This window comes from Oncorhynchus gorbuscha, linkage group LG09, assembly GCF_021184085.1.
Source record: "Oncorhynchus gorbuscha isolate QuinsamMale2020 ecotype Even-year linkage group LG09, OgorEven_v1.0, whole genome shotgun sequence".
In the NCBI taxonomy this organism is placed as follows: domain Eukaryota; kingdom Metazoa; phylum Chordata; class Actinopteri; order Salmoniformes; family Salmonidae; genus Oncorhynchus; species Oncorhynchus gorbuscha.
The window spans coordinates 51,192,998-51,213,531 of NC_060181.1; the positions used below are offsets into that span (position 1 = coordinate 51,192,998).

The window sequence follows — 20,534 nt, forward strand, 5'->3', positions numbered from 1 at the left end:
TCAGGATCATTGCCCTGTTGGTAGTTGAACCTTCGCCCCAGTCTGAGGTCCTAAGCACTGTATGTCATGTTTTGTCATATATTGTCTTGTCCTTGTGCTTTCCCTTCTGTTCGTTTCCCCCTGCTGGTCTTATTAGGTTTGTTCCCTTTTTCTATCCCTCTCTCTCCCCCTCCCTCTCTCTCTTCTCTCTATCGTTCCGTTCCTGCTCCCAGCTGTTCCTCATTCTCCTAACTCACTCATTTACTCTTTTCACACCTGTCCCCTATTTTGCCCTCTGATTAGAGCCCCTATTTCTCCCCTTGTTTTCCGCTTCTGTCCTTGTCGGATCCTTGTATGATGTTCGCTGTTCTGTGTCCTGTTCTCGCCCTGTCGTGTTTTGTCTTCTTCAGATGCTGCGGGTGAGCAGTCTATGGTCGAGTTTCCAGTCAGTCCTCGCTACTACGAGTGGATTTAAGTTTTTTCCTGTTTTGTTTTCTCCTTGTTATATCCAGGATTATTACTTTTGTCTTATACTGGAATAAAGACTCTGTTTTCGTTAAGTCGCTTTTGGGTCCTCATTCACCAGCATAACAGAAGGATCCGACCAAGAATGGACCCAGCGACTACGGATTCTCGTAACACTGCCGTCGAGATCCAGGGAGCTATGCTCGGCAGACACGAGCAGGAATTGTCTGCTGCTCGTCATGCCGTTGAGACCCTGGCCGCTCAGGTTTCCGACCTCTCAGGACAGTTTCAGAGTCTTCGTCTCGTGCCACCAGCTACTTCCTGGTCTTCCGAGTCTCCGGAACCTAGGGTTAATAACCCACCATGTTATTCTGGGCAGCCCACTGAGTGCCGCTCCTTTCTCACCCAGTGTGATATTGTGTTCTCTCTCCAACCCAACACATACTCAAGAGAGAGAGCTCGGATTGCTTACGTCATTTCACTCCTTACTGGTCGGGCTCGAGAGTGGGGCACAGCTATCTGGGAGGCAAAGGCTGAGTGTTCTAACAATTATCTGAACTTTAAAGAGGAGATGATACGGGTTTTTGATCGTTCAGTTTTTGGTAGGGAGGCTTCTTGGGCCCTGGCTTCCCTATGTCAAGGTGTTCGATCCATAACGGATTACTCTATAGAGTTTCGCACTCTTGCTGCCTCTAGTGACTGGAACGAGCCGGCGTTGCTCGCTTGTTTTCTGGAGGGACTCCACGCTGAGGTTAAGGATGAGATTCTCTCCCGGGAGGTTCCTTCCAGTGTGGACTCTTTGATTGCACTCGCCATCCGCATAGAACGACGGGTAGATCTTCGTCACCGAGCTCGTGGAAGAGAGCTCGCGTTAACGGTGTTTCCCCTCTCCGCATCGCAACCATCTCCTCCCTCCGGCTCAGAGACTGAGCCCATGCAGCTGGGAGGTATTCGCATCTCGACTAAGGAGAGGGAACGGAGGATCACCAACCGCCTTTGCCTCTATTGCGGTTCTGCTGGACATTTTGTCAATTCATGTCCAGTAAAAGCCAGAGCTCATCAGTAAGCGGAGGGCTACTGGTGAGTGCTACTACTCAGGTCTCTGCATCAAGATCCTGTACTACCATGTCGGTCCATCTACGCTGGACCGGTTCGGCTGCTTCATGCAGTGCCTTGATAGACTCTGGGGCTGAGGGTTGTTTTATGGACGAAGCATGGGCTCGGAAACATGACATTCCTGTCAGACAGTTAGGGAAGCCCACGCCCATGTTCGCCTTAGATGGTAGTCTTCTCCCCAGTATCAGATATGAGACACTACCTTTAACCCTCACAGTATCTGGTAACCACAGTGAGACCATTTCCTTTTTGATTTTTCGTTCACCTTTTACACCTGTTGTTTTGGGTCATCCCTGGCTAGTATGTCATAATCCTTCTATTAATTGGTCTAGTAATTCTATCCTATCCTGGAACGTTTCTTGTCATGTGAAGTGTTTAATGTCTGCTATCCCTCCTGTTTCTTCTGTCCCCTCTTCTCAGGAGGAACCTGGTGATTTGACAGGAGTGCCGGAGGAATATCATGATCTGCGCACGGTCTTCAGTCGGTCCAGAGCCAACTCCCTTCCTCCTCACCGGTCGTATGATTGTAGTATTGATCTCCTTCCGGGGACCACTCCCCCTCGGGGTAGACTATACTCTCTGTCGGCTCCCGAACGTAAGGCTCTCGAGGATTATTTGTCTGTTTCTCTCGACGCCGGCACCGTAGTGCCTTCTTCCTCTCCCGCCGGAGCAGGGTTTTTTTTTGTTAAGAAGAAGGACGGTACTCTGCGCCCCTGCGTGGATTATCGAGGGCTGAATGACATAACGGTTAAGAATCGTTATCCGCTTCCCCTTATGTCGTCAGCCTTCGAGATTCTGCAGGGAGCCAGGTTCTTTACTAAGTTGGACCTTCGTAATGCTTACCATCTCGTGCGCATCAGAGAGGGGGACGAGTGGAAAACGGCATTTAACACTCCGTTAGGGCATTTTGAGTACCGGGTTCTGCCGTTCGGTCTCGCTAATGCTCCAGCTGTTTTTCAGGCATTAGTTAATGATGTACTGAGAGACATGCTGAACATCTTTGTTTTTGTCTACCTTGACGATATCCTGATTTTTTTCTCCGTCACTCGAGATTCATGTTCAGCACGTTCGACGTGTACTCCAACGCCTTTTAGAGAATTGTCTCTACGTGAAGGCTGAGAAGTGCGCCTTTCATGTCTCCTCTGTCACATTTCTCGGTTCTGTTATTTCCGCTGAAGGCATTCAGATGGATCCCGCTAAGGTCCAGGCTGTCAGTGATTGGCCCGTTCCAAGGTCACGTGTCGAGTTGCAGCGCTTTCTAGGTTTCGCTAATTTCTATCGGCGTTTCATTCGTAATTTCGGTCAAGTTGCTGCCCCTCTCACAGCTCTTACTTCTGTCAAGACGTGCTTTAAGTGGTCCGGTTCCGCCCAGGGAGCTTTTGATCTCCTCAAGAAGCGTTTTACGTCCGCTCCTATCCTTGTTACTCCTGACGTCACTAAACAATTCATTGTCGAGGTTGACGCTTCAGAGGTGGGCGTGGGAGCCATTCTATCCCAGCGCTTCAAGTCTGACGATAAGGTCCATCCTTGCGCTTATTTTTCTCATCGCCTGTCGCCATCGGAACGCAACTATGATGTGGGTAACCGCGAACTGCTCGCCATCCGCTTAGCCCTAGGCGAATGGCGACAGTGGTTGGAGGGGGCGACCGTTCCTTTTGTCGTTTGGACTGACCATAAGAACCTTGAGTACATCCGTTCTGCCAAACGACTTAATGCACGTCAAGCTCGTTGGGCGTTGTTTTTCGCTCGTTTCGAGTTCGTGATTTCTTATCGCCCGGGTAATAAGAACACCAAGCCTTATCCCGTCTCTTTAGTTCTTCTGTGGCTTCTACCGATCCCGAGGGGATTCTTCCTTATGGGCGTGTTGTCGGGTTGACTGTCTGGGGAATTGAGAGACAGGTTAAGCAAGCACTTACTCACACAGCGGCGCCGCGCGCTTGTCCTAGTAACCTTCTTTTCGTTCCTGTTTCTACTCGTCTGGCTGTTCTTCAGTGGGCTCACTCTGCCAAGTTAGCTGGCCATCCCGGCGTTCGAGGTACACTTGCTTCTATTCGCCAGCGGTTTTGGTGGCCTACTCAGGAGCGTGACACGCGCCGTTTCGTGGCTGCTTGTTCGGACTGCGCGCAGACTAAGTCAGGTAACTCTCCTCCTGCCGGTCGTCTCAGACCGCTTCCCATTCCTTCTCGACCATGGTCTCACATCGCCTTAGACTTCATTACCGGTCTGCCTTCGTCTGCGGGGAAGACTGTGATTCTTACGGTTGTCGATAGGTTCTCTAAGGCGGCACATTTCATTCCCCTCGCTAAGCTTCCTTCCGCTAAGGAGACGGCACAAATCATCATTGAGAATGTGTTCAGAATTCATGGCCTCCCGTTAGACGCCGTTTCAGACAGAGGTCCGCAATTCACGTCACAGTTTTGGAGGGAGTTCTGTCGTTTGATTGGTGCTTCCGTCAGTCTCTCTTCCGGTTTTCATCCCCAGTCTAACGGTCAAGCAGAAAGGGCCAATCAAACGATTGGTCTCATATTACGCAGCCTTTCTTTTAGAAACCCTGCGTCTTGGGCAGAACAGCTCCCCTGGGCAGAATACGCTCACAACTCGCTTCCTTCGTCTGCTACCGGGCTATCTCCGTTTCAGAGTAGTCTGGGGTACCAGCCTCCTCTGTTCTCGTCCCAGCTCGCCGAGTCCAGCGTTCCCTCCGCTCAGGCGTTTGTCCAACGTTGTGAGCGCACCTGGAGGAGGGTGAGGTCTGCACTTTGCCGTTACAGGGCGCAGACTGTGAGAGCCGCCAATAAACGTAGGATTAAGAGTCCTAGGTATTGTCGCGGCCAGAGAGTGTGGCTTTCCACTCGTAACCTTCCCCTTACGACAGCTTCTCGTAAGTTGACTCCGCAGTTCATTGGTCCGTTCCGTGTCTCCCAGGTCGTCAATCCTGTCGCTGTGCGACTGCTTCTTCCGCGACATCTTCGTCGCGTCCACCCTGTCTTCCATGTCTCCTGTGTCAAGCCCTTTCTTCGCGCCCCCGTTCGTCTTCCCCCCCGTCCTTGTCGAGGGCGCACCTATTTACAAGGTACGTAGGATCATGGACATGCGTTCTCGGGGACGTGGTCACCAGTACTTAGTGGATTGGGAGGGTTATACGGTCCTGAGGAGAGGAGTTGGGTTCCATCTCGGGACGTGCTGGACCGTTCGCTGATTGATGTTTACTCCGTTGCCGCTACTGTCATGTTTTGTCATATATTGTCTTGTCCTTGTGCTTTCCCTTCTGTTCGTTTCCCCCTGCTGGTCTTATTAGGTTCGTTCCCTTTTTCTATCCCTCTCTCTCCCCCTCCCTCTCTCTTTTCTCTCTATCGTTCCGTTCCTGCTCCCAGCTGTTCCTCATTCTCCTAACTCACTCATTTACTCTTTTCACACCTGTCCCCTATTTTGCCCTCTGATTAGAGCCCCTATTTCTCCCCTTGTTTTCCGCTTCTGTCCTTGTCGGATCCTTGTATGATGTTCGCTGTTCTGTGTCCTGGTCTCGCCCTGTCGTGTTTTGTCTTCTTCAGATGCTGCGGGTGAGCAGGTGTCTTAGTCTGCTACGGTCGGTGCCTTCCCTAAGCAACTGCAGTCTATGGTCGAGTCTCCAGTCAGTCCTCGCTACTACGAGTGGATTTAAGTTTTTTCCTGTTTTGTTTTCTCCTTGTTATATCCAGGATTATTACTTTTGTCTTATACTGGAATAAAGACTCTGTTTTCGTTAAGTCGCTTTTGGGTCCTCATTCACCAGCATAACACTGTAGAGCAGGTTCTTGTCAAGGATCTCTCTACTTTTCTCCGTTCATCTTTCCCTCAATCCTAATTAGTCCTCCAGTCCTTGCCGCTGAAAAACATCCCACAGTATTTTGCTGCCACCACCATCCTTCAACCGTAGGGATGGTGCCAGGTTTCCTCCAGACATGACATTTGACATTCAGGCCAAAAAGTTCAATCTTGGTTTCATCAGACCAGAGAATCTTGTTTCTCATGGTCTGAGAGTATTTGGGCAAACTCCAAGCGAGCTGTCATGTGCCTTTTACTGAGAAGTGGTTTCCATCTGGCCACTCTACCATAAAGTTCTAATTTGTGGAGTGCTGCAGAGATGGTTGTCCTTCTGGAAGGTTCTCCCATCTCCACAGAGGAACTCTGCTGCCCTGTCAGACTGACCGTCAGGTTTATGGTCACCTCCCTGAACAAGGCCCTTCTCCCCCGATTGCTCAGTTTGGCCGGGGCGGCCAGCTCTAGGAAGAGTCGTTGTGGTTCCAAACTTCCTCAATTTTTGAGAATGATGGAGGCCACTGTGTTCTTGGGGACCTTCAATGCTGCACACATTTTTTGGTACCCTTCCCCAGATCTGTGCCTCGACACAATCCTGTCTCGGAGATATACGGACAATTCCTTTGACATCATGGCTTGGTTTTGCTCTGACATGTACTGTTAACAGTGGAACCTTATATAGACAGGTGTGTGCCTTCCCAAATCACGTCTATTCAAATGAATTTACCACAGGTGGACTCTAAGTTGTAGAGACATTTCAAGGATGATCAATGGAAACAGGATGCACCTGAACTCAATTTCGAGTCTCTTCGCAAAGGGTCTGAATACTTATGTAAATAAGGTTTTTCTGTGTTTAATTTGTAATAATTTTGATTATATGATTTTAGATTGATGAGGAAAAACATGTATTTAATCTATTTTTGAATAAGGCTGTAATGCAACAAAATGTAGAAAAAGTCAAGGGGTCTAAATACTTTCCAAATGCACCGTATGTGCTCCTGACAAACTTTGTTTTTGGGGTGAACTAGGCCCATATTTTTTTACTACTTTGTGTCCCAAAAGGGTGTTACAAATGTGTGCTTGTAATGTGAGAAGAGTTACCCACACACATCCCAGTGAAAAACGCTGCATAAATGCAATCCATTATTTTCCCCTTCTTTCTTTAGGGTTCAGCCTCATCTGAAGAAGTGTTTCGAGGGCATCAACGACGTGGTGTTCACAGAAGTGCTGGACATTACCCACATGAAGAGCAGCGAGGGAGAGGTGGTGGAGCTCCTAGATATAATCTCCACTTCCAAGGCCCGTGGCCAGGTGGAGAAATGGCTCCTAGAGCTAGAGATGGGTATGATCAGCTCCCTGCATAAGGTACAGTTACAGTACTTATGGCAACTCGTCAAACAATAGATCTAATATCAGTGTCTAAGGTCTGCTTAAAAATATGATTTATTAGCTAAATTGGATATCTGACCCTGGACAAGTATTTTGAGAGATAATGTACAGTATCATCAACATCCACAATACAGTGTACCATGGACTGGCTAGGCAATCAGTTGGATGAGATGGAATCTACGGAGACAGAATTTTCTTAAGCCGTCAGAAATTATTAGAAGTAAAAAGTACTTTGGGAATTACTCAAGATCAAATTAAACCTGAAGATTGAACTATTTTTGCCATATAAAGGATTCAGCTCTAAGTGGATACAGTAGATTTTGGTGCAAATTATTTGAAGATACTTTTATTTTTCAAGAACAATTTTCTCCCATTTTTTTTGTAAAAATAAAATAAGTTGAAAAATATTTTTCACAACTCAGTGGCCTTGTAGTTAGTGTCCGCCCTGAGATTGGAAGGTTGGGAGTTCGATCCCAGCCTGAGTCATACCAAAGATTGTAAAAAGTAGGACCCGATGGGTCTCTTCTTGGCACTCAGCAAGAGATAGATTGGGGGTAAGGCCCTGTGATAGGATCCTCTCCTGAGGTTGTACTTGGACATAACATTTGCCTCACACTACAGAAATGGGATATAGGCTTCTTACCTAGGCCATACAAACTTTATTTACTCTTTAATGGATTACATTTTTGGAAAAGTGAGGCGAGCGGGAGAATACAAATGAAACACTATTTTTTTTAAATACAATTATTTGCCTATTTAAGATTTCTCTGTTTATCGTACGATGTACCCAATGACTAATGAAAACTTGCTATGTCCTCATTGTGATTTTACAAAGGTGTTTCATACGTCTTATTTATACACTTTTGTAATATTTATGAAATGCATATTGATATATTTGGTAGCACTTATGTTTTTCCCTTTGCCTTCAACCCCATTCGATGTGTAGAACGGATGTGGGAGGGGCTAGGTCTACATCAGGGTGCAAATGTTAAAAAATTCACAAAAGCTCTGACGAAGGCCATGAGGCCGATATGTAAGCTTATTAAATATCAGTAATACTATCAAGAGCAGTGTGCAGCCACATAATCCAAAAGGAAGGCTACAGCTAATATTCATATAATATTCATATGAATCGTTAAAATGTATTTATTTTATTTTTGAGAAATGTTATGCTGATAGGCCTTTAGTCGTGGCAATACGAGGGGCGGCAGGTAGCCTAGTGGTTAGAGCGTTGGACTAGTAACCAAATGGTTCCAAGATCAAATCCCGAGCTGCCCCTGAACTAGACTGTTCCTAGGCCGTCATTGAAAATAATAATTTGTTCTTAACTGACTTGCCTAGTTAAATAAAGGTAAAATAAAATACACATTCTCTCCTAATTACAGTGTTGTTTTGATAATTATTTTCACATCCAATGGTTGTGTGCCCCAGGTGATTGGGGAGGCCATTGAGGCATACCCCAAGGACCTGAGGATCAACTGGGTGCGTACCTGGCCCGGCCAGACTGTGCTGTGCGTTTCCCAGGTGTACTGGACCAAAGACATTCACGCGGCCATCGTCTCAGGGCAGAAGGTACAAGGCCGAACTACATTGGAAAGAGTTTACCTTATATTATATAATATAATATCTGCAGATGAAAACTAGCCAGCTGGCTTAATCTGGCACATTTTATTGATGTGCATTATCACTGTCAAATAAATACAGAAATCTGGAAATATAGGCTGCTGTCATGCTGCAGAACAGATTAAGTGCTATCTCGCTTGTAACGCCAGGGTAGTGGGTTCGATCCCCGGGACCACCCATACGTAGAATGTATGCACACATGACTGTAAGTCGCTTTGGATAAAAGCGTCTGCTAAATGGCATATATTATTATTATTATTAACTGAGGAAGAACCACTTGACGAGCACTGGACCATGTTAAGAAAAACCTGGTGTGTGTGTGTGTGTGTGTGTGTGTGTGTGTGTGTGTGTGTGTGTGTGTGTGTGTGTGTGTGTGTGTGTGTGTGTGTGTGTGTGTGTGTGTGTGTGTGTGTGTGTGTGTGTGTGTGTGTGTGTGTGTGTGTAAAAGCCCGCACAGATTACTGAGAGTGCATGGGTCATCATATGACCCTATGATTGACATATATTTCCCTGTCAAACCAGTGATGTCTCCCTTTTGTTTTGCAGGCCCTGGATGTCTACCTGCAGCAGAACAACAGTCAGATCGATGACATTGTGATGCTGGTGCGCGGGAAACTGTCCAAGCAGAACCGGGTCACCCTGGGTGCTCTGGTGGTACAGGACGTCCATGCCCGAGATGTGCTAGCCACACTGGTCCAGAAAGGCATCAGGGACGAAACTGACTTTGAGTGGCTCAGTCAGCTACGCTACTACTGGGTGGTAAGTGTATGTGTGTGTGCATGTGTTTTTTTTGGGTGTGTATGTGTGGATGCATGCATGTTTTGTGTCTTATGTATTTTACCTTTGGCTCCATTAAGTACTAACTGAACAGGTTTGTGTTGACTTGACCTCTATATATACAGGAAGACCGTCTCCAGACTAAGATGATCAACGCCGGCCTTGCTTATGGTTACGAGTATCTGGGGAACACACCACGCCTGGTCATCACTCCACTTACTGACCGCTGCTACAGGTATGGACCACTAATACTCACCGCACTCATTGGCAAGTCAGTACCCTCGACATGCTGATGTGCTGCGACTGTAATGCAATGCCCTCAAATCAGACCTAAGTACTATGTGAAATCTATATGAAATCTTTCACGCGACTTGGTCTAGAAGGATTAGAGTGCCAAGGGTGCGGGGTTTGCACTTCTTGTGACAATTCTATCGGTTCCATTGTGCCAGGCAAGCACAATCATGCATAGATAAAGTATTTGAAATTATTTCAAATAGCATTTGAACACAGGTCTGCCACTTCTCCTACAGAACACTGTTTGGGGCCCTGCACTTATACTTGGGAGGGGCCCCTGAAGGTCCTGCAGGTACAGGGAAGACGGAGACCACCAAAGATCTGGCCAAGGCTGTGGCCAAGCAATGTGTTGTCTTCAACTGCTCCGACGGCTTGGATTACATCGCCCTGGGGAAGTTCTTCAAGGTGGGCATATCCCTCTAGCGTGGTAAAACATGAGTGAACCAGACACTCACCATTGATAAGTGAAGTGAAACAATGGTGTGTGCAGCGTTCAGTCATGTTTAACCAGGCTAAGATCCCTCACACCCACTCTTACTGTAGGGCTCAGCTTCTAGTTGGCATGGCTCTATTGATGAATAGCCTATGCTCATCAATACAGTTTTTAAATGATGATAAACGTTCCAGTTTTAAAATCTTGTATTGTAGAACAGCTGATTAAAGATATGAGATACGAGATACGATATGAGATACGGCTGAGACCGTTTCCATGGTAACAGAGACACATTTTGGAATGGTGTGATGAAACTTTGCAGCAAACCAGTATCTTGAAATACATGCACCACAAACAGGGCACATGTGTAACGGCTAGCTAGCTAGCTGCTTGGCTAAATACAGAACATCAGCACACTGTTCTTTGATTGGCTAAACAAATCTGTCTCTTTTGACATGTTACATCTTGGAAACTCCAGCAGCTGACATGAGACTTTCTGAAACTACATCGTTTAGATCAAGCAAACTTCATAAAACCATCTTGTCTTGGCTGTTAGATCTGTACCGGGCTTTATAGGCATTCCGTGGGACAGTTATTTACTCAAATATGATGATAACATTTTATAAAAACTGCTTAACAGAATTGTATACTTTTTTTTGACCCAATACAGGACATTGTGATTCAGGCCACTTATATAAGAGCTTAGATGATTTTTAAGAGGGTCCTTTCGGTTTTTCCTCTTTTAATTTAATTCAAGTTTTAACTCAACACTTCTCTGCCCACATGAATTTGTACCGACAAATTCTTAATATCCACACTTGACACATTGTTCTAACAATACTGATGGAGCCATGCAGTGCAATACAGATATTGTCTTTTGGGTGGCATGCACATTGAGACTTTTAGCCTTGAGTTAAGGATTTTGGGGAAACATTTAACTGATAGCTAACATCCCCGAGGTTGAGTGCTCTCCTGTTGTCCATGATGGGTACTAAGACATAGGCTACTACTGAACCTCCTAAAGAACTTGTGCGGAAGCAAGATGGATATCACAACGATGCCTTGGCAACCGCAAGTGGTCCAAGTTACGCTGTGTGTATGTGTCTGTTTCAGCTGTTTCAATTTGAAGCTGGTGGACAAAACCGAAAGCAAAAGACTCAAACACTAAACTTGAGGGAAGGGGGGACAGTTGTTTGAATTGAGGCTGTGTTGTTGCAAATTGCCTAGTTTCCACAAGGGGGCTTCATTTTTACATATAACTCCTTTAAATTACAAATGCCAAGGTATTTATATGAGTGGAGTCACTTAATTTGTGCTCCATTCAAAGTGCAAATATGTACGTCTGTGATGCCAGTGCTGTGGGCTTTAGAAAAAAACATATTTAGGTTTATCTGCATTCAGTACCTGTTTCAGGTCAATAAGTGAGTTTTGTATGACATTTAAAAGCAGTTTGTAGATCAGCACAGTGTCATCAGCATAAAGGTATACAGTTCTTCACTTAGGAACCAATATCGTTAATATACAATATGAGTAGTACTGGCCCTAGAATAGACCCCTGAGGTACTCATTTTGTGACCTTGAGGAATCATTTCAGCAACTATACATTGAGATCTATCAGTTAGGTCATTATTGAACCATTTGCAGGCATCTTGATAAAGTCCGACAGAGGACAACCAAGGCAATAACAGTGAGTGATCCAAAGTATCAAAGGCTTTAGATCTTTAACCTGTCTAGGACTGGGAACCCCGTTCCGCTAGCGGAACCCCTCGCCAACAGCCAATGAAATTGTAGGGCGCCAAATACAAATCAATAGAAATTTCATAAATCAAATTTCTCAAACATACAAGTATTAGGCACCATTTTAAAGATAAAGTTCTCATTCATCCATCCAGCCACAGTGTCTGATTTAAAAAATGCTTTACAGAGAAAGCTCCACGAACAATTATGTTAGGTCACCACCAACTCACAGAAAAACCCAGCCATTTTTCCAGCCAGAGAGGAGTCACAAAAAGTACAAATAGAGATAAAAATGAATCACTAACCTTTGATGATCTTCATCAGATGACACTCATAGGACTTCATGTTACACAATACATGTACAATACAATACATGTTTAGTTCGGTAAAGTTCATATTTATATCCAAAAATCTTATTTTACATTGCCGTGTTATGGTCAGTAGTTCCAAAACATGCAGTGATATTGCAGAGAGCCACATGAATTCACAGAAATACTCATTATAAACATTGATGAAAATTCAAGTGTTATGCATGGAACTTTAGATACACTTCTCCTTAATCCAACCGCTGTGTCAGATTTACGGAAAAAGCATAATCTGAGAACGGCGCTCAGAGCCCAAACTAGAAAAAATAAATATCCGCCATCTTGCGCAGTCAACATTAGTCATAAATAGCATTATAAATATTCACTTACATTTGATGATCTTCATCAGAATGCACTCCCAGGAATCGCAGTTCCACAATAAATGTTTGTTTTGTTCGATAATGTCCATCATTTATGTCCATTTATGTCGAAATAGCTTCTTTTGTTAAGGCGTTTGGTAAACAAATCCAAAAGCGCGTTCAGGTCCAGTCGGATGAAAGGTTCAAAAAGTTATATTACAGGTCAAAGAAACTTGTCAAACTAAGTATAGAATCAATCTTTAGGATGTTTTTATCATAAATGTTCAATAATGTTCCAGCCGGAGAATTCCATTGTCTGTAGAAAAGCAATGGAACGAGAGATACCTCTCATGTGAAATGCGCATGACTGAGATAGAGGCTGCTGGCAGACCCCTTAGTCAAACAGCTCCCATCCAGCCCCCCTTCACAGGAGAAGCCTGAAACAACGTTGTAAAGACGGTTGACATCTAGTGGAAGCCTTAGGAAGTGCAAAATAACCCATATCCAACTGTGAATTCATTAGGGGCTGAGTTCAAATACTTCATATTTCCCACTTCCTGTTTGGATTTTATCTCAGGTTTTTGCCTGCCATATGAGTTCTGTTATACTCACAGACATCATTCAAACAGTTTTACAAACTTCAGAGTGTTTTCTATCCAATACCAATAATAATATGCATATATTAGCATCTGGGACTGAGTAGGAGGCAGTTCACTCTGGGCATGCTATTCACCAAAATTGAAAATGCTGCCCCCTATCCCAAAGAAGTTAAACGTTGCTTTTTAGAGAGCATACAATAACATTGACTAAGGGATGCAGCTGAGATGGTACTATGTCCCTGTCTAAATCCTGATTGACATGTGTTTAGTATACATTTCCTAGATGTGCATAAATGAGTTTACTAAAATAATAACATTTTACTTACTCGTTTCAAATGTAATTCTCTATTTGAGGTGGATGTCCTTGCTTCTTTAGTCATATCTCTTGTTGCTTGGCAGGGATTGCTGTCCTGTGGAGCCTGGGCCTGCTTTGACGAGTTCAACCGCATTGACCTGGAGGTTCTATCAGTGGTAGCCCAACAGATTCTCACCATACAGAGAGGTGTGTGTTAGAGAGTCCCATAGTGTGTGTGTGTATGTGTGTGTGTGTGTATGTGTGTGTGTGTGTGTGTGTGTGTGTGTGTGTGTGTGTGTGTGTGTGTGTGTGTGTGTGTGTGTGTGTGTGTGTGTGTGTGTGTGTGTGTGTGTGTGTGTGTGTGTGTGTGTGTGTGTGTGTGTGTGTGTGTGTGTGTGTGTGTGTGTGAGAGAGAGAAATTCCCCAGAATTTACACATTCTCACACCATACAGCTGTGTGTGTCCATTAAAGACAGATTCTCAACATACAGAGAGTTGTGTGTGTGTTAGACGCCATAATACACATTCTCACACCATACAAAGAGGTGTTTAGGTGTGTAGTTCAACTGTTAGTACTTCAACTATAGCGCATTTTGCCACATGTTCTTACTTGTCGCTAGCATGGTCAGTCAATGGCACTGATCAAATGTAGTCCCGGTCTTTGTAATATAATAATAATGATATATGCCATTTAGCAGGCACTTTTATCCAAAGTGACTGGCAGTCAAGCGTGCATACATTACAATCCATTACGTTACAATGCATACATTTTCTCTCTTAGGCATTACTTCCCATGCTGAAATGCTGCTGTTTGAGGGGACGGAGCTAAAGCTAAACCCCTCCTGTGCTGTGTTCATCACCATGAACCCAGGATACGCCGGTCGCTCTGAACTGCCAGACAACCTAAAGGTACCTGTGCTAAATGTATTAGTATTATTATCTGAGATCACATTAGCACAAGCCTCAGTGACTGTACCCAAGAGCCATCTGGTTGTACGGGATCACATGATGGCACACATGACATAGGTTACATCCCAAATGGCACCCTATTCCCTACATAGTGTACTACTTTTGTTTGACCAGAGCCCATAGGGTTGTAAATGCACTATGTACGGAGTAAGGTATCATTTGGGAAGCAGGCACAATTGTGGTGGGTTGTTTCCTTTCTCTAGGCTCTCTTCAGGACGGTGGCCATGATGGTCCCGGACTACGCCATGATATCTGAGATTGTGCTCTACTCTTGTGGGTTTGTGACTGCCCGGCCACTGTCGGTGAAGATCGTAGCTACCTACAGGCTGTGTTCAGAACAGCTGTCCATGCAGCACCACTATGACTACGGCATGAGGGCCGTCAAGTCTGTCCTGACCGCCGCCGGGAACCTGAAGGTACCTGTCACAAGTCATCACATTGACTCTTTGCCCATGTCCCTACAGTGTACCCACAATAAGTGTTTACCTCTGGCCTCTAAGTTCCCACAATGTTCACCTCTCCGGCAGTGTTTCTTAATCCTGTTCCTTCAACTCATCATTAAACCTTTAATATGTGGAATCAGGTGTGTAGTGCTAGGGCAAAACAAAAAAAATGTACATACCTACAGGCCCCACAATGTCCCCACATTTATCCTTTGCTCCTTTCCTCTCACTTTCACCAATGTGATGTTTTTTTTAATATTGCTAGATCAATTAGACAAAAGGGGACATTATTAATAACATTTGTTGTTAGTAATGGGACAATTTGTCCTCTCAAACCAGGTTGTCATTGTCTGAAGTTGAATATGAAGTTGAACATTACTCTTTGCAGCCACATTAGATTGAAATAGTTTCTTTTGACATTGTGATGACATTGAGAAATTGGGGCGTAGCATGACATAGCAGAGTACAATGAAGACAGAACCTGGAAGATCGACTTTCAAAGTTAAAGATCTGAACCCAGAACCAGGTTCCCCATATAAAAAGAACATATTCTTTCCCAGGCTCTAAGTGTTGTTTTCGGTGCGCCGCAATGGATTAATGTAATTTTTACATCAATTTCAGCACTGCCGCCTCCAGGACTTTACCCTGTCGCCTCTTTCAAAATTACTTTTGGAAAATAGTGGCTTGCATTTTGCCCCTGAGCTAAAGCGCCAAATACCACTGAAGACTCCCTCGTCTGAAAGAGAACGCGTGTCAGTGCACTCAAAGGCTCCTGAATGATGCCTTTCCCCACAAGGCCCAAATGTGTCTCCCTCTCATTATGTATCTACCTCTTCACACCATTATCTCTCTCTCTCTCTCTCTCTCTCTCTCTCTCTCTCTCTCTCTCTCTCTCTCTCTCTCTCTCTCTCTCTCTCTCTCTCTCTCTCTCTCTCTCTCTCTCTCTCTCTCTCTCTCTCTCTCTCTCTCTCTCTCTCTCTCTCTCTCTCACGTGTCACAGCTGAAGTATCCTGATGAAAATGAAGACATCCTGTTGCTTAGGTCCATCATTGACGTCAACCTGCCCAAGTTCCTGGCTCATGATCTACCGCTCTTTGGGGTGAGATAGTTTGCAAAGTCACTTCCTGACAATATAAACTCAGCAAAAAAACAATCATCCTCTCACTGTCAACTGCGTTTATTTTCAGCAAACTTAACATGTGTTAATAATTGTATGAACATAACAAGATTCAATAACTGAGACATAAACTGAATGGGACTAACAGAAATGGAATAATATGTCCCTGAACAAAGGGCGGGGGTTAAAATCAAAAGTAACAGTCTGGTGTGGCCACCAGCTGCATTAAGTACTGTAGTGCATCACCTCCTCATGGACTGCACCAGATTTGCTAGTTCTTGCTGTGAGATGTTAACCCACCCCTATACGTGTGCATCTTCCCAGGGCATCACCTCTGATCTGTTCCCCGGGGTCAAACTCCCCAAACCGGACTATCGTCTCCTGCTGGAGGCCATCAAAGAGAACAGCGATAAGATGAACCTGCAGGTGACAGACTTCTTCGCAGAGAAGATCCTGCAGATCTTTGAGATGATGATCGTGCGCCACGGCTTTATGCTGGTGGGGGGAGCCCTTTGGTGGGAAGACGTGCGCCTACCGGGTGCTGGCAGCAGCCCTACAAGACATCTGTGAGAAGGTAACTTTCACTTCTTACATATAGATGCCATATCTTCTTTTGATCATCCTGCTGCTGCAGGATAATTTTCCTGCTGTGTGAAACTGGATCACATTAAGATATGGCATTTTAGTTCAATTCTGTGTCTAAAACCCCTTTAAAGGCCTTTGGCTGGGGGACAGTATTGAGTAGCTTGGATGAATAAGGTGCCTAGAGTAACCTGCCTGCTCCTCAGTCCCAGTTGCTAATATATGCATATTATTAGTATATTTGCATATAAACTCTGAAGTTTCTAAAACTGTTTGAATGATGTCTGTGAGTATAACAGAACTAATATGGCAGGTAAAAACCTGAGAAAAAATCCAACCAGGAAGTGAGAAATCTGAGGTTGGTCGATTTTCAACTCAGCCCCTTTCGAAGATAGTGGGATATTGGTCATCTTGCACTTCCTAAGGCTTCCACTAGATGTCAACCGTCTTTAGAAACTTGTTTGATGCTTCTACTATGAAGGGGGGGCTGAATGAGAGGGGAATGAGTCCGAGGTCTGCCAGCAGTCACGCACATTTGACATGTGAGGTATCTCCCGTTCCTTTGGAATATTATTGTTAAAACCTCTTGATACTAAGCCATCCCGGATCCGGGATCGTGAATACAGCCTCAAGCTCATTACCATAACACAACGTTAACTATTCATGAAAATCGCAAATGAAATGAAATGAATATGCTAGCTCTCAAGCTTAGCCTTTTGTTAAAAACATCCTAAAGATTGTTTCCATACATCATTTGACAAGTTTCTACGGACTGTCACGGAACATTTTGACATTTCGTCTGCAACTAGTGAACGTGCTTTGTGAGTTTTGATTTGTTTACCAAACGCGCTAACAAAAGTAGCTATTTGGACATAAATGATGGACATTATTGAACAAATCAAACATTTATTGTGGAACTGGGATACCTGGGAGTGCATTCTGATGAAGATCATCAAAGGTAAGTGAATATTTATAAAGTTATTTCTGACTTCTGTTGACTCCAACATGGCGGATATATGTATTTGTTGTCTAAGCGCCGTACTCAGATTATTTGCTTTTTCCGTAAAGCTTTTTTGAAATCTGACACAGCGGTTGCATTAAGGAGAAGTGTATCTAAAGTTCAATGCATAGAACTTGTATTTTCATCAACATTTATAATGAGTATTTCTGTAAATTGATGTGGCTCTCTACAAAATCACCGGATGTTTTTGGAACTACTGAACATAACGTGCCAATGTATACTGAGATTGTTTTATATAAATATGAACTTTATCAAATAAAACATACATGTATTGTGTAACATGAAGTCCTATGAGTGTCATCTGATGAAGATCATCAAAGGTTAGTGATTCATGTTCTCTTTTTCTGCTTTCTGTGACTCCTCTCTTTTGCTGAAAAAATGGCTGTATTTTTCTGTGGCTTGGCTCTGACCTAACATAATTGTTTGTGGTGCTTTCGCTGTAAAGCCTATTTGAAATCGAACACTGTGGTGGGATTAACAACAAGATTACATTTAAAATTTAAAATGGTATAAGTATGTTTGAGGAATTTACATTATGAGATTTCTGTTTTGAATTTGGCGCCCTGCACTTTCACTGGCTGTTGTCATATCGATCCCATTAATGGCATTTCAGCCCTAAGAAGTTATTAAAGGCCCACTTTTTTTCAGCTGAAAGATGATGCCAATAGCTTACCTATGAAGTTGCACAATAATTTAAGTCAATAAGTGATATTCTTAGTCTAAATATGATATATTTGGGCTTGAAGTGGGAAAGCCGAACTGGTAACTTCAATATTTTCTGTGTCTTTTGCATGTGTTTTCTCTGTGATAACGTGCTAATACTTTTTAATCTACATTTCTTTTCAGGCCTGGGATTCATTTGAATGTTACCATCCACCAGCATGGCATTGTTTATTAATCAGAAACACCTGCAAAGTTCTTCCTCTCCGCGAGTTGCGACAGCTGAACCAAACAGCTTTTTGCCATAGCCTGCTTTGTCATTATGGGGTATTGTGTATACATGGATGAGGGGGGAAAAACAATTGAATACATTTTAGAATAATGTTGTAACCTAACAAAATGTGGAGAAAGTTAACGTGTCTAAATCCTTCCCTTGATGGATGTGCAATTTTGCCATATGAGTGTACAAAACATTAGGCATACCTGTCCTAATATTCAGTTGCATCCCATTTTGCCCTCAGAACAGCCTCAATTCGTGGACTGTACAAGGCTTGGAAAGCATTCCATAGTGATGCTGGCCGATGTTGACTACAATGCTTCCCACAGTTGTGTAAAGTTGGTTGGATGACCTTTGGGTGGTGGACCATTCTTGATACACACAGGAAACTGTTGAGTGTGAAAAACCCAGCAGTGTTGTAGTTCTTGACACACTCAAACCGGTGCGTCTGTCACATATACTCCCTCTCCGACCTCTAGGTCATCAGGTAGCTGATTATTCCGCACACCTGTCACCATCGTCAATGGCACCAGCGCCTCATGACACTCACCTGGATTTCATCACCTCCTTGATTATCTTCCCTATATCTGTCACTCCCCTTGGTTCTTTCCTCAGGTGTTATTGACTCTGTTTTCATGTCGGTGCATTGTTTGTGTTACGTGTTTGTTTCATTTATTTGTTAAAACATTCACTCCCTGAACTTTCTTCTCAACTCTTAGCATTGTCGTTACAGAATAGCACCTCACCAAAAAGAAGCATCAGGGAGTGTTTTTTGTTTGTTTTTGTGTCAGTGTAAATTTGTCTGGGAGCTGCTACAGGCTCTCAGATCGCCAGGCTCTCATACCTCAGCCAGCTCGTCTGGCTCTCATGCCTCAGCCGGCTCGTCTGGCTTTCATGCCTCAGCCGGATCGCCAGGCTCACCTGCTTCCACCGGCTCATCAGGCTCCCATGCCTCAGCCGGATCGCCAGGCTCCCCTGCCTCAGCTGGTCTGTCAGGTTCCAGCTCCGTGCCGGCTCGACAGGTTCCCGCGCCTCAGCAGGGGTGACCGGTCCGCTCCGTATCCACGTGTTCGACCCCTTTGTTTCGGCGTCCTGTGGCTGGAGCCGCACGTCAGGGAGGTGGTGTGGTCACATGTAGTCCCTCTCTGGCCTCTAGGTCATCAGGCTGCTGATTATCCTGCACACCTGTCACCATCATCAAGCTCACCAGCGCCTCATGACACTCACCTGGACTCCATCACCTCCTTGATTATCTTCCCAATATCTGTCACTCCCCTTGGTACTTTCCTCAGGTGTTTTTGACCCTGTTTTCATGTCGGTGCGTTGTTTGTGTTACGTGTTTATTGTTTCATTTATTTATTACAACACTCACTCCCTAAACTTGCTTCCCGACTCCCCGAGCGCACACGTTACAGCGTCTGGCACCTACTACCATACCGCGTACAAAGACTTAAATATTTTGTCTTGCCCATTCACCCTATGAATTGTGCACACATACACAATCCATGTTTCAATTGTCTCAAGGCTTACAAATCCTTCTTTAACATGCCTCTTTCCCTTCAACGTCAATGAAATGAAGTGGATTTAATTAGTGAATCAATACGTGATCATAACTTTCATCTGGATTCACCTGGTCAGCCTATGTCAAGGAAATAATGTTTTGTACGGTCAGTGTATCTAAATGTAGAGAGATTAACAGAGTGTGGTGCAGTTATTTTGTGTACAGTTCAGCGATGGCTTGATGTGGTGTGCAAAATAAGGTGCATAGTCCTTTAGTCTCTATGGTCCAGATGGCCGGTTGGTGAGGGCCGCAGCACTGGGAAAGAAACTGTTCAGTTGGCGGTTGGTTTTGGTCATGATTGACCTGAACCAGTCTGCCAGAGGATCATTTTTGAAAGAGGGGGTGACCAGGTGGGAGTAGTTTGCAATGATCTTTGATCCAAGATGGCGTAGCAGTCAGACTTCTTGTCGTGTCGTGTCCCTTGTATATATTCGTTTTTTTAACATATTTTTAACATATTTTTTTTAACATACATATTTAACATACTCTCCTGCAACCCGCCTCACCCAATGTAGCGTGGATCTGCTTTTTTTACTAAAGTATTTATATTTACTTCGGATCCGGAACCCCTCAACTGAAGCTAGCCAGCTAACTACCAGCTATCAGTCAGCAAACCATTGCTAGCGGTCATCAGCTAACCTTTAGCTCGGAAAGCTCTCGCCAGTTCGAACAACGCGACTCTAACCAGAGCATAACGGACCTATTATTTTTATCCCCGGATTCCCACCGCAAACGGAA

The 20,534-nt window shown here is 44.4% G+C and overlaps 1 protein-coding gene across 1 annotated transcript in view; it reads left to right on the forward strand.

Annotated features, from left to right (window-relative positions):
• The window catches only part of dnah7 (dynein, axonemal, heavy chain 7), a 224,626-nt gene that overhangs the window by 67,853 nt on the left and 136,239 nt on the right, over positions 1-20,534 (forward strand). The window contains 11 exon segments of the mRNA XM_046362668.1: positions 6,522-6,720; positions 8,176-8,316; positions 8,914-9,126; positions 9,270-9,379; positions 9,675-9,843; positions 13,271-13,373; positions 13,948-14,075; positions 14,339-14,551; positions 15,579-15,677; positions 16,020-16,196; positions 16,198-16,269. Of these exon segments, the coding sequence (XP_046218624.1) occupies positions 6,522-6,720; positions 8,176-8,316; positions 8,914-9,126; positions 9,270-9,379; positions 9,675-9,843; positions 13,271-13,373; positions 13,948-14,075; positions 14,339-14,551; positions 15,579-15,677; positions 16,020-16,196; positions 16,198-16,269 (1,624 nt within the window).